Source organism: Abramis brama, assembly GCF_963993115.1.
Source record: "Abramis brama genome assembly, chromosome: 19".
Lineage (NCBI taxonomy): Eukaryota > Metazoa > Chordata > Actinopteri > Cypriniformes > Leuciscidae > Abramis > Abramis brama.
In genome coordinates, this window is record NC_139981.1 from 15,212,025 (window position 1) to 15,226,220 (window position 14,196).

The window sequence follows — 14,196 nt, forward strand, 5'->3', positions numbered from 1 at the left end:
AAAAAAAAAAGCTGACAGAAGCAAATGAGTAGGGAATTCAGAGATGAGCTCCTAAAATCATCTGTTAGACTTTGTTTTACTGGCTGCTTAGATTTATACACCCATTGCAAGAGTTTGGAGAGAAATCAAAGAATACATCTTTTTAAAGAGGTAGGAGGACAGAGCAGAGGAGAATATAATGGTTCAAAGTGAAAACTAAACACAATACAGACTATTCAAACACTCTTATTTAGTGATTTGACTTTGTCCGGACTATAATAAAATTGGGTGCTTTGCCGTTTGTTACTCAAGAGTCAGATACCCAGCAAGGCATGTGATGGACGACTTACCCAATTGGCCTTGATACTATTAATTCAACTTTTGGTTCTGTTTGAGAATTCAAGATGATATTGTAAACTTCTTTCTTGGTTAATCCTGGTAATGATTTACCATTCCACTGAAGCACTTCATCACCTGCAAACAGCCAAAATGTATGTTGTCACATTAAATTCCTGTATACATCTGAGAACATCCACAGGTACATTCTTAAAATAGATTTTCAAAATATCTAAATACATTATTGAATTCAATTAAAATAAGGACTGTAAATTAAATGTGTTATTTTAGCACATGCCCTCTGACCCAGGGTCCTGCACGGGTCGTGTTTGTTTGGTAAACCCGCACCCGCAGTACTTAACAGAATACCTAACTTAATTCCGTACCTGACCCGACCCATTTGACAAAGACTGCAACCTGAACCGCACATCATGTGAACAATCTGCCCATACAGGCTATTTTGAACAAATGTGTATAAATAGGCTATACTGATGCTTAGAGGTCTCCATAAATTAAAAGAACATATAGCCAAATATGAGCCATTATTGCCATATAATATCTGGGATATTTTAACGGATTCACTCTGCATTTAAATGCAGTAGTCACTCCTGAAACTCTGCAGCCGTTGGTCCTCTAAGCAGCATGAAAAATAAAACTTTTATTCAAATTGTGAATAGATTATATACAGAAAGCACCCTTAATGCACTCCCTTAATGACTGAAGCTGTCAATCACTTAAGTTGCACGCTGTAAATCGTGTTGTAATTAGAAACCTGACGGTCTTCAGACTACAGAGGTTGAACATATGACATATGACAGCGTAAATATTATTCCACCCGTTACATCGAATATTAGCGGTTCACCCGTCGGGTACCCACCTGCGTGTAGGACTCTGCCCTGACCTGCTGGTAAAGTCAATTAAATCAGAAATTTTCAAACCATCAGAGCAATTTAAGCTTGTAATACAACCTCATTTTTTGAGAAAAGAATGCAGACAATATGGAAATAATATACTGACTTCTAAAGACACTTTTTGTCTATTTGCACTCATCTACAACAATAATTGAATGTCTTTGAATCATCTTCATTTGGGGGCTTTTCTTTGCAAATATTGATATATACCAGTGGTTCTCTACCTTTTTGACTCCAAGGACCCCCAGCCTTAGTTTTGTTTTAAAAACTTGTTTTATCTATGGGCACCCCTTGCTTCTGTACGTAAAGTAACTAAAATAATTATAATTAAAAGTTACATTTCAGGATTCTAGAAGTTTTACAGTAGGAGCTGAATGTTCTTCAGGTTTCCCGCTCTTTTTATCCGATGAATTTACATGATTCTTCAGTCATTTGTGTTTCACTGGATAAGTAATTTTTTATTTTTAAAAATATTTGCACTCACGCTTGGCATATCTACAAAATTTATTTATTTTTAATAAAAAATGTCAATGATGTTTTAAGATTTTATTACATTTATCTGACTTTTTAAGTCAGAGTTTTAAAATTACGTTTGCGTTTAAATTTTATTTTAAATCATTTTAAGTCATCTTAAGGCCCTCTTTGAAGTTTTGAGAACCACTGATATACGCATTTATGTGTGATTAATATGCGTAATGTTGTAATCGGTGTATGATGTAATTTAATTGCATTGTTTACTCAATTGACGCTCTAGTTCTTTAAGCTTCAAACTGAGAGAAGAGCTGGACTCACCGGCCCTTAGATGACCCACCACATCAGCTAGACTTCCTTTCTTGACTTTGGTGATGAAGGCCCCAAGTCTCCCAGTTTCTGTAATCTTCCCCCCGACCACCTGTACCGATACAAATCAATTAAAGATGGGTAAAGTCTACAGAGAATTAATAAATGCCACAACATGTATTGCGGATATCCTGTATTTTGAGTATTGTTCTTTTTTTCTTTTTTGTACATGGTTCATGACATGTAGTTGTTGACTTCATTACAGTGAGGAGAGGAACACCAGTGTTTATACAGTATGTTTAGCTCTCGCCTCACCTTTAATCCAAGCAGAGCCCCAGCCTCTTTTGGCATGGCTGTTCGCTTACTCAAAGTGATTCGGCCAATTAAATGATCACCTTCCTTGGAGGGCTGCCATGTAACCGGATGCTAAAGAGAACAAGGCAGAGATTAATCCCATCAGAGAAAGAACATATAAATTACACATAAATCTCACCTTCACACTCAATCGCATTCACACACAGACACAAGCAGGGTTATTATAGTTAACTAAAACTAAAACCAAAAGAAACATTTTCGTTACTTAAAATTAAATATGAACTAAAATAACATTTCTCATTTTAAGTTAGTTTAACTTGGTGTACTTAAATAATTAATAAAAAAAATTATATAACATGTTTTAAAAAAATACAAGAACACAATAAAATTACTAAAACTTTTCCTAAAATTAAAATGAAATGGAAAATATAAAAATTAATAAAAAACTATAACAGAATCTCAGCAACACTGCACAACTCATGAGTGTTATCGGTCACATTGTTAACATAAAATACAAAATTGCCCTAATTTACTTTTTTAATGCACCTTCCTGATTTAACTGGAAATTATTGCAAAAGAAAATGTTTTTCTAAATGTTTATTCAGAACTTTATTTTTTTGCTTATATCACATAAATAATTTTTAACTAGCTAAATATCTATTTAGAAATTGTCTTGCAAAAATTTGATTCGTATTGCTCAACTATGGTGTTTCTGTACATTTACATTTATGCATTTAGCAGATGCTTTTATCCAAAGCAACTTACATTGCATTTAAGCTATGCATTTTATAAGTTCATGCATTTCATAGGAATCGAAACCATAACCTTGGCATTGCTAGCGCAATGCTTTAATTTATATTATATATATTATATTATTATATAATATACTGATTATAGCACAAGGTGGGAAAAAAACGTACATGCCATGCGGTGGGGTCCAGTGGACAGCACTCCCAGTCCCCTAAAACACACACACAAAAGTTCATCAAGTTTATACACATGTTGACTATGTGAGCTGCCACCTTACACTAGCCAGAGTCCATCTCTAAACCCGCTCTGTTTACGCTTATTGAATATTTGAGCCCCAGAGGGGCACTTGCAGCCAAGATCTCACATTAAAATATGTTCTGCTTTGACCCACCAGCAAAGAAAGACTGAGAACTGGGATTAAAGTGGCCGCTGTGTTCGTGAATTTGTGTTTAAGAGCTACATTTAGTCCCCAGACAGAGGAAGCAATGATGACACGCAAAGCTGAATGCACTCTGCCACATGGACACAAACAAACACACAGGCACCAAGGGACAGTCTCAGCGCTTTCCGTGATGTTGGCCTTCTATTTACTGTTGGCATGTTATATGGATGAGTGCCATGCCATGTGCATACGGGTTTCTGGGCGGTTTTCCGGTTATTTTTTAGCACCTGGGGCATCTTGAACATGACGCACAGAGAGGGTGAGGAGTGCTGAAATTTTCTTCCAAAAAACAAAAATAGATTGTGTAAACTTGTAATTACTTTTAGTCTGCTGTTAAAATGTTTTAGTGTTTTAAATATTTAAAATATCTTAAAATGTAGTTTTAAGTAAAATAAAAGTGTAATGCACTCTTGGGTGGCTAATTGCTTTTATATAAACCAATAGTCAATAAATAACGTGTGGTATTTGCTAAGGGATAGCATCACTTTTATTCTTGCTTATACTTTATCATAATTGAACAATGTTAGGATTTTGAACAAACTTTGAACTAAGTATTAAACTTTGGCACATAACTAAACTCAATTTACATGATTGATGCCTCAAAACCATGCGGTTAATTGAGAGGTATGCTATTGCTTTTCTTAGAAATATTACTGAGATTTTCACCATCCGAAAAATGAAACCCCCCCCCCATATCTAAACAGATTTGCATTGCAAACTTTATTTAAATTTAGATTTGGGGATGGGGATGGGCTCTTCTGACTTGGTGCAGAAAAAAGAAGAAAAAGAAAAAATCACCAAGCACATTTATCTTAGATTTACATACTGTATACAGATATCGTTATTTTACAACTACTTTGAACATGGTTAATCTGATCAGATTTTTAAAAACTATTAATTTTATAAAATATCTTCAGCTGAAGTATCTAATTAATAAAACTAAAAACTACAAAAAACTTTAGACCTGGATAGATTACTTACAAGTATGTCAAGGAATCTTCATAGGTTACTTTTTTAAAGAAGGCTGCTTCTTCACTGTCTAACCCAGTTCTGAGCAGGGTTGTCCTATAAAAGTTACTCTAAATAAAAATGTTAAGCTCTGGAAAGCAGCAAAATTGAACTATCACTCCTGAAAAAGTATTAGTAACTAAAACATAACACACATTTTCAGCAAAAAGCAATGAACAACTTACAAAAGCAACATGTATAAATCAAAACCAAATGCCACAGGTCTGCATGCAGTAATATTAAGTGCGATGTCTCGAGGTATAAATGTTTAATATTGCTTGTTGTACGGTGGATTGGTCCCCTGTGTGGGCTTTTATCTAAGCCTTGTACTGAAGTGTCTCCACTTCTCATTACTTCTCATTCACATGACCTACTTAGCGAATAAATATTTCATGAGTAAATACTTCCACATTGAAACATACTGTATGCATTATTACACAACTATGCTACTCTGGATGATAGATGGGTGTTTCCTCACCTATAGGCACTTCTGGTGTATTTAATTTAATTTGTCCTCTAACAATGCCCAACATAGACATAGCCTACACACATCACAGAAAAATAAAAAAAATAATTTTCTGGAAATCATTAACATTTACTCCACAGTGTAATTTCCACCACATCTAAAAAAATTATTGTGTTTAATAGCATTATATGATGATGATTATAACAGTGATGGAAACAACATTTTGGAATTAAATTGGCCACCTGCTTTACCTTTATCATTTGATAGTTGCCAAAATACATAAATAATATTGTCTAATTTATTTTTAATCTTGATTGGATCTTTATTAAATGCAATTAATATTTTTGTATATTAAGACTGAAAGTCTACTGAAGGCCTGGCACAAGTGTAAAAGATAAAATATATAGATGAAATGCATATGAAAAATAAAAACAAATGATGAAGGCTTGGGCGTGGGCAATTTTTAAAATTGATATTATAAATCCATTCTTTGGCCTTTAACAACCAATATATCAGAATTAAATACAGTTCAACATAACAAAAGTACGAGGTGTCAACTTGAATTGTTCTATTCCTATTATTTAGGAGAAAGAGTCGATTCTCTTACCTGTTGTTTTTGTGAGATTGTTGAACCTGATGAAATGTTGTTCCACTGATAAGAGCGAGCTTATGTTCTGCTCAACCTCCTCTCAATCTCCTGTTCTCTTATTTTTAGTCTCTCATTCCTTCTAACATAGTCTGTCTTTCCTATTCACCCCACAATGTTTACATTTCACCCCTGGCTTGCATTTTACACTGACCTTTTAAGTCTGTGTTTAGTCAGTTTGCCAGGCTAACACCACAGTGCCACGTGAATAAGCTTCAACCTTTACATTTACACTGTAAATACACTGTTGAAACTTGGATATGCAATTTATTAGTACATTCATGAGGTTTGTATGCACTCCAATACATACAAAATAAAATAAAGAAATAAAAATAAACAGTTTTTTTTAATAAATATAATATAATATATTATTTTATTAATTATGTTATTATAGTATTATTTTACAATACACTACCATTTCAAAGTTTGAGGTCTGTCAGTAATATTTTATTTAATAAAATTATTACTTTTATTCAGAAAGGATGCATTTAATTGCACAAAGTGACAGTAAAGACAATTATAACAATTACAATGTTTAGAAAGATATCAATTTCAAACAACTGCTGGTCTTTTGAACTTTCTATTCAATTCTGAAACAAAAAAAAGATTCCAGAAAACTATTAAGCAGCACAACTGTTTTCAAAAATGATAATAAGAAATATTTCTTGAGCACCAAATCAGCATATTAGAATGATTTCTGAAGCATTTAAAAAATCTTACCAACCCCAAACTTTTGAACAGTACTGTATATATTTAATGTCAATCTATAAAGTATATGTTCTCAACGGACCTCCTGCAGTATCTTTACGGATAATAATGGGTTAACAAACCCTTGGTTGAAAACCCTGGCGTTAACACACAAAGGAAGTGAAGAGCCTCGCAGCTTTCAAAAAAAGTTATACAACCACTTGATAGTCATCGCTAATCCATTTGCTTGCATTTGTGCACATTGCAAAAACTACCAAATTTATAAATTAAATAAAATATTACATTCATATTGATGCTGGTGGTTTCCTTTTCTGATTTATGGAGGAGCGTGTTTATGCAAACTCATAAAATGTATAAAATTATAGAAAAGCAGATATCCACCTGACCAACCTCTCTCGCTAACGCTCTCGATCTCCACATCTTCACAGCTGGTGTACTCCGGTGTTGAACCGCCCTCTTCCTCAGAGCTGCTGACGGACATCTGTCTCTTGTTGCCACCCCGTTTGCTCTTGTACGGGCGGGGCGGGGGTGGTCGTAGAGACTCCGATTGGTCAGAGCTGAGCGAATCGTTGCGCAACATGCTCTCTTTTTGACGTTTCGATTTGCGCAGTAGTGCAGCCGAGCCAGGGTCCAGGTGGCTCGGCTGCAACTTCCTGTCCCATTCCTGAGGCTCCCTAAATTCAGGGGGACCTGCGGGCATGGCAGGACCCACCCTGAACCCCGGAGCAGGCGGCTGTGGGGTGTGGTTCGTTTTAGCAGGAGGACCCTGCACAGCCGGTGCACCCTGCAAACCTGTACCCCCCGCGGTCCTCTCTGGAACGTAGGCCTGTTGCTGGCCCTCCAGCGAGGTCTGCCGCCCATCTGCCCATCTCCGTGCACCTCTGTTGTCCTGCACCATCTCCCCCGCTTCCCTCACCTTAGGATGCATACGTCCATCAGGCTCCGCAGGCCGGAGTTTGGCCGGATGATGTGGAGCATTTGGGTCAGTCCTGCACTGTTCCCTGGGTGGTTTCTGCTCCCCCTCAGTCCTCCTAGTTTCAGGACTGTCGTGCTCCTGAGAGCGAGCCTTCATCAGTCTTCGACTTTCTCTCCGATTTTCTCCGGACACTCGCTCTTCGGAACCCTGGGAGTGGATTTTGGATAGCCCTCGCCGCCTCTCTCCTCTTGGCCCCGACTTGCCATTCTGATCAGAGGCTGCTGGTGGCTTTTTTCTAGAGGTTAAATAATCACACAGCATCAGAGATTCAGACAGTTGCACACCTTATATTAAGCAGGCACAATATGATAAGTGTCAAGTAGAATGTCATATATTTATACATATTAACTGGGATATTCTAGATGTTGTATTGAGAGAGAGGTTGAAGTGTACCTATCTTGTGGAGGTTCACTGCGTGAGCGCGATGACGGCGTGTCGGCTGACCCTGTAGAGGGACCTTTTCTGGGGTCGTTTGGGGCAGGTGACTGGGTGTCACGGGCAGTAGAAACGGAGGAGTCGAGAGGGTTCTGAGACCTAGAGCGCATCTTCTTCTCTCCAACGGGGTCTCCACACATGGCTGGTTCACTCACTGCAGACCCCAGCTCTCCAGGTTTGGGCCCATGGCTGGGAAACCATTCTCCTGATTTAGTGAGTATATCCTGTTGCTTTCGGCACTGGTTACATACCCACATTACCTGGGGTAGAAGAAATATCACATTTCAAATGCTGTGTGAGGGTGGTTGGCAACAAATTAATCAACCTACTGTACAAGTGGCTTATTAATGAATTAATTAATTTATTTTAATCTGGGATAGGAGAAAGTGTTTTGACATGGAAAACAACTGCACATTTCACCTGTGTGTAAAATATAATACTAGGGGGAAAAAGACAGACGAAATAAGGATGGCACATTCATGCAATTCATGATTCTGGGTCAATGACATCATGATAAAGAAAAGGACAAATCTTTAAAAAAAAAATCAGGTTGGCTTCATATGGTTTCTAAAAAACAACACTTCAAATACATTGAAAGCCATTATCACTTTTTTTTGGCACTGATAACTTTAAACAGAACAGTTCCCAACTTTCTCCTCAAGCTTCTCCAAAAGCATTCCAGGGAGGAGAGGGGGTGACTCCCCCATCACCAGGCACCAAATGCCATGCGGCGCAGAGGACACTTTGAATGCACAATACACATAGGTATAGACATTGGCTATATTCAACCCATAATCATACTATATTAGCCTAATTACGATTCTTCAGTTATGTTAGGATAACTTCAAATGCTTGTTTTCAGATTTGTGAATGTATCACGGCTTTAATGTTGTCCCAAACCAGGCAGGTATGAAAATGATCCCCTCTTCTCATGCCGTAATTAATGGTGTATAGTATGTTTCCATTAATTGCATCATACTATTTTCACCATACTTTGGTGTAAAACTGCACAAATTCTCCAGACTAACATAAACATGCAAATAAAGTGTGAAGGGAGAACAAAGTAACTTTCTCCCGCTCAAAACTCGCACTGCTGTGACTAGCAGGGCCTGCTCATTCTCTTGTGAGATGGACACTTTCTGACTTATTTCAGCAACTTACTTTCAAGTTAACTTAGTTCAAACTTCTCTGGAAGAATTCAACAAACACTTCAGCTCACTCCTAATGAAGAATATCCGTATTTTCCAAGAATAAGGACCCTTGTTCAGCACCAAAGCCAATACAAGTAATCATTTTATCAACTTTTTAGATGCGTCTCTAAGCTTTAATCCATTTTAAGATGGTGATTTTGATTATCTTATGGCTCTCATTAGGTTGTGGTTAACTGATTGTAAATCTTGCCATTCTTTGCTCTTCTTCTCTCTCTTTTTCTTCACTTTTCTTTATTCTGAATATATACTTAGCTTAGTTTAATTGTATGTACCCACAGTTTCATTTATTAAACCCATTATATCCATGCTTGATTGTCTCTGTATTTGAGGCTCACTAATCAAAGTCACTTAAACATTTGATCTTGCTACATGCTTTTGTACTGTTAAGTTTTAATAGAATAAGAAAGTTATCCTTTTTGGCCAGGAAAATAATCTTTTTATAATAGTTGACAGAAGATTGTCGGACAGCTCTGATTGTCGGTTCAGTGGACGAACAGATCAGTAAATTTAAAATTAATTTTGCTACAGTTAATAATAATAATATAATATGTTTATTTTATATATGGCCTTTCAGAAAACTCAAGGTCGCTTTACAATGAGTCAGGGGTCAGGGAAACAAGTGACAAAAAGATATGTTTTAATGTAGGTTTTGAAGTCAAGTAGTGATGAAAGGTCGTGGATATGTTGGGGAATAGAATTCCAGAGAGTTGGGGCAGCGGTACAAAATGCCTTTCCACCAAACGATGATAGTTTGTGCCATGGGATCATCAACAGACCGGTATCGGAAGATCTAAGTGTGCGTACAGGGGAGTAAGTATGGATGAGATCATAAATATAGTTGGGGGCGAGACCATGGAGTTAGACCAAGACCAGTTAATTCTGAAAGCTGATCTATATATTTATAATCAGTTTAATTGTTAGCGGAGCTAGCTAATGTAGTTAAATAATGTTAACAAATAGGCCCCCGTTTTAAATAACCCCATAAATAAATTACTGTACATGTAACCGTAAGTTCCCATAAAACATTTCTTCACTGACAGAGCTACAGATGAAAGCCTGTACGTTGCCAAGGTTGTCAGTTAACTGTTCTTAATCATGTAAAGACCAAAAATAAAAGCTGAGGCGTTAAAAAAGAGCTAATCTGGCAGAGACTGAAACCCTGCGATACGTGACTCAGGTCTGACAGACAAAACGGCAGCTCGCTATAAGGAATAATGTAGGCAGGAGGAGGTGTGAACTGAAAAAAAAAATGAGACAGAAAGGAAACTGTTGTGCTAGCAGGGATAAATGTAAAGACAAACAATGCATATAAGGTACTAATGTTAGCTGACAGAAGGTGGGTGTTGTTGAAACAAGAGGTTGAAACTTGAAATTGCGTGGACCGTGGGACGTAATCACATGCCCACAGAGCAAAGGCATTGACCGTGGTCACTGTGGGAAGATTCGCAGGAACAGTGGGGAAAAGCATGGAGGGTCAGGCCATGCTACACGCAAACATTAGCAGCGCTATCCATCACCCTCCTCCACACACAGAAAACCAGCCTGCTGATTCCTTTAGCAGGAGGATCAGGAGCGAGGAACACAAAAGATCTTGGCACATTCCAAATTTTTTCTCCCTTTTTCCACTTCCCTCCTCCAGATTGCTTTTGATTAAAAGCTTGGGAGGTTGAGCGAGAGAGTAAGCGAGGGAGAGACACGCATCAACACATCTATATTTATCCAGGCAGCCGCCCAGCACCATTGGGGATATGTTAAAAAATTCCCCAGCTCACTGCATAACTTTACTCAGTGAAGACTGCCATTGATCCTGCGGATGCAAGGCCAAACAAGTGATCTTACACAGCTCAAACACACACACAGAGAGACGCAAACATATACACGCACGAGCTTACGCACACACTCACAGCCTTCTGCTGTTAATGTCCTTGCCAGACAAACACGCTCTGTGGTTATAGTCGGAAAACGAAATGTTCAAATGTGCCACCTGCTACCAGAACTCCTGTCCTAGTTTCCGTTTCTTTTTCTTTCTTCTTTTACTTTGTCACTCAACTAACTTATTTAATAAATCTAAACTCAAAATCAAAATGCACATGATTTTGCTGTACTGGAACCATAAACTAAACAAATCAACACTATTTTTTTTACATTTTAATAGCATACAAATTTTTTTTTAAATAACATTCACACACAGTAAGCAGACACCATCTCCACATCTATGACAGGACGGGGGTGATAAAGCCCTCATCTCATGTAATTCAAACGCTCAATCATTTTTATTGAGACCTATCATCACTCTGTATAAGTCAGACATTAAAGGCACACTATGCAGTTTCCGTTTTTCTCAAACAGCGACCCCTAGAGTCGGTGTTGAGTACTTGTATTTAACGTTACTGTCGTAAATACCACTCGCGCAGAGCCATCTCTGCACTCTTCCGACCACGCTTTCTTCGTCGACTCTGCCATGATTCATGTCTGAAATGCGTGCAAGTGTCTTCCATAGAGACTGCTTCATGTTGTTGATGTAAGTGACGTCGTGCTGTAAAGCAAGTCGTGATTCTCTCGAGATTTGACTGGGCGTCACCTCTCAAACTTGCATTGCTGCCAATTTCTTCCTGGTTTCATGTCTCTTGGTTTTTGGATTTCTTGCCTGTTCTGTGGATTACTCTTTTGCCCGTGTTCCCTGCCTTGTGTTTGTTTGTATGGACTGCCGTGTTTGACTTTGCCTGTACTTTGGATTACATCTCTGGATTACCCTGTTCAACAAATACTGCATTTGGATCCTCAACCTTCATGTATTAGAACAGTTTGTGACACTACTCTATGCACCTGGCTAATTATATCCAATTTTAATTTGAAAACAAACAAAAAACACACATGCATGACACAATGTACAGTAGGCATGGTAGGAGTGGTGTTGGTAAAGAGATGGCATGGTGTGTACAGGGCAGAGAGTGGCAAGAGGGGCAGCACTCTTACAATGAAAAAGCATTATGTTGTGATTGAACAGTGCTGGCTGAGCTCCAAACTAATCTAAAGTAAATCAGCAGCAGAATCCCCAGCTGTCAGGCACAGACCCGACCCTCCTCACACGGATTACAACAATCAAATACCAGCCACCTCTCCTCCAACACTGTACAGAGTGTGAGAGAGAGACACTTGCTCTCAGATCACTTATAGACAAGACAGGAGGAGGCAGCCATTTTAATCAAGACAAACTGCGTTCAGATTGTGTTTCTGTGTACAGACAATAAAAATGTAATACTGTAATGCACAGCTTTACAATTTTATAGAATGTGTTAATTCAGCAATTGCTTTGTAATTCAACAAACTGAGTTTTCCCAAGAAATTTTTACTTGCAAGAACTGCAAAAGCACAAGACAGTTGTGACAGTCGGTGCTGCAAGCAATACAGTGGAAGGTTCAATCCCTGGGAGGGGTGACCCTTTAAAATTGAAGTTAGATATTAAATGGGTCACAAGGAATAATTTTTTTCTGAATCTTTTAAGATGAAAGACTATAGGTTTGTCAAAAGTACCAGTACAAAGTCTATAATTAAATTTTAAAAACGTAACATTACCAGTTTTGCTGCAGTACCGGTGTACTGGGTCAATCCAGTACCCGCTGATAGGCGCTGCTTTCAAATGCTCCCGTATGTATTTGTGTAAGGCCTCTGTGAAGAGCATCAAAGGTTTCTATTTACATGTTTTTGTAGCGTTGAGCATTGAAGCCAATCAAAAACATGTTTGAAGAGTGTGTGTCATGTTGATACACACTGAAAAGTTTTGGGATTAACAACTACTAAAATGAGTGATTGAATCTGAACTGCAATGTTTGACAACGGACATGACAAAAAAAAAAAGGCAAAATAGACCTGTGAATTAAGTCTTAAAGTGTAAGTGAAATAGACCTGCCTCTTGTTCTGTAACCTGTAATGATTAATGTGATTGATTTTCTTTTTTCACTGACTTTTCATTAGATTTTTTTAATGCAATGTTTATTTAACTGAACAAACTTAATTTATTTAATATATTTTCAAATAGTTCAATTTAAAGAAAAAACAAACAAAATAATTACAAAAGCTTTTGCTATGGTACCGAAATTGGTACAGAGAACCGTGAAATTTGACTGGTATTGGTGACAGCGACTACTTGACATGACACTCACCAAACAGTGAATACACAAACAAAGCTAAACAAGAGACAATGGTAACATGAGGGTAAGATATACACAAAGACTAATGACTTAACAAGATACACCTGAAAACAATGAACTAATAATAACGTTACAAATGAGACTAGGGAAGCACATGACACGATCACATGAGGACAAGGGAATCACATGACAAACAGGAACCCATCCCTGTGTCCCAATGTACATACCATCCACCCTAAATAGTATTGAAAATTACTGTCACATACTATTTAGGATGCATAGTATGCACATTGAGACACAGGCCATGACTGTGTCTAAACTTCAAAATAAAAGACATGGACATGAAACAAAACGTCTCGGTTATGTATGTAACCCTTGTTCCCTGAAGAAGGAAACGAGATGTAGTCGGACGTACCGTACTGATTGGGATCGCTTTGAGAGACCAATCTACTTTGAGTGTAATAAAACGAGCCAATGCACATTGGCATGCGATAATTGCATCAGCTGCTCTGCCACGCAGCACGAGAATATAATGAGCAGCAGGTGCGTCACATCTTTGTTTTTCCGCTGAGGAGCCGAGCGGAGCCCGGAGTCAGCGGTGGTCCAGCAATAGTGGTGACGTGACTTCCTTCAGGGAACGAGGGTTACATACGTAACCGAGTCTTAAGAAATACAGACTTAAGAAATGTGGAAAAAAAAAAACTGTAAAATGTCTACTTTTTTATGTGTCCACTTACAATCGAAACAAAACATTGTGCTTTTTTTAAAATAAAGAAAATAAACAGGGTGTGCTTTCTGCCTCTCCGTCTTCGTGAACTTTTTTTCTGGAGCACGTCTCTAAACTTAAAACTCAGAGAATACTAGTCACACAGGCAAGAGCAATATATCTTTATAATCATTTAGGTGTCTACTTTTAAATGACCTAATTCAAAACGAAAACAAATATTCTCTGTTTAAAATGTAGATGCCACAATTTATAAAACTGAAATAGTATGTTGTAAATAAAAAATTAAGTAGTGCATTAAGTAAACATTCATAAAACTGAAATAGTCTGTATGCTTAATATTCAACAATATCATTGA

General features: G+C 37.6%; 1 protein-coding gene across 12 annotated transcripts in view; it reads right to left on the reverse strand.

The window, feature by feature from the left end:
* The window catches only part of rims1a (regulating synaptic membrane exocytosis 1a), a 74,946-nt gene that overhangs the window by 23,462 nt on the left and 37,288 nt on the right, over positions 1 to 14,196 (reverse strand). For 8 of the 12 annotated variants that reach the window (XM_084092569.1, XM_084092568.1, XM_084092571.1 and 5 more), the window contains exons 5-10: positions 7,711 to 8,012; positions 6,723 to 7,552; positions 3,242 to 3,282; positions 2,322 to 2,432; positions 2,019 to 2,118; positions 330 to 453 (exon numbers count right to left, since the gene is read on the reverse strand). In XM_084092569.1, coding sequence (XP_083948695.1) covers positions 330 to 453; positions 2,019 to 2,118; positions 2,322 to 2,432; positions 3,242 to 3,282; positions 6,723 to 7,552; positions 7,711 to 8,012 — 1,508 coding nt within the window. The remainder of the gene's footprint in view (positions 1 to 329; positions 454 to 2,018; positions 2,119 to 2,321; positions 2,433 to 3,241; positions 3,283 to 6,722; positions 7,553 to 7,710; positions 8,013 to 14,196) is intronic. The other 4 variants (XM_084092563.1, XM_084092565.1, XM_084092564.1 and 1 more) reach the window with 1 other exon arrangement.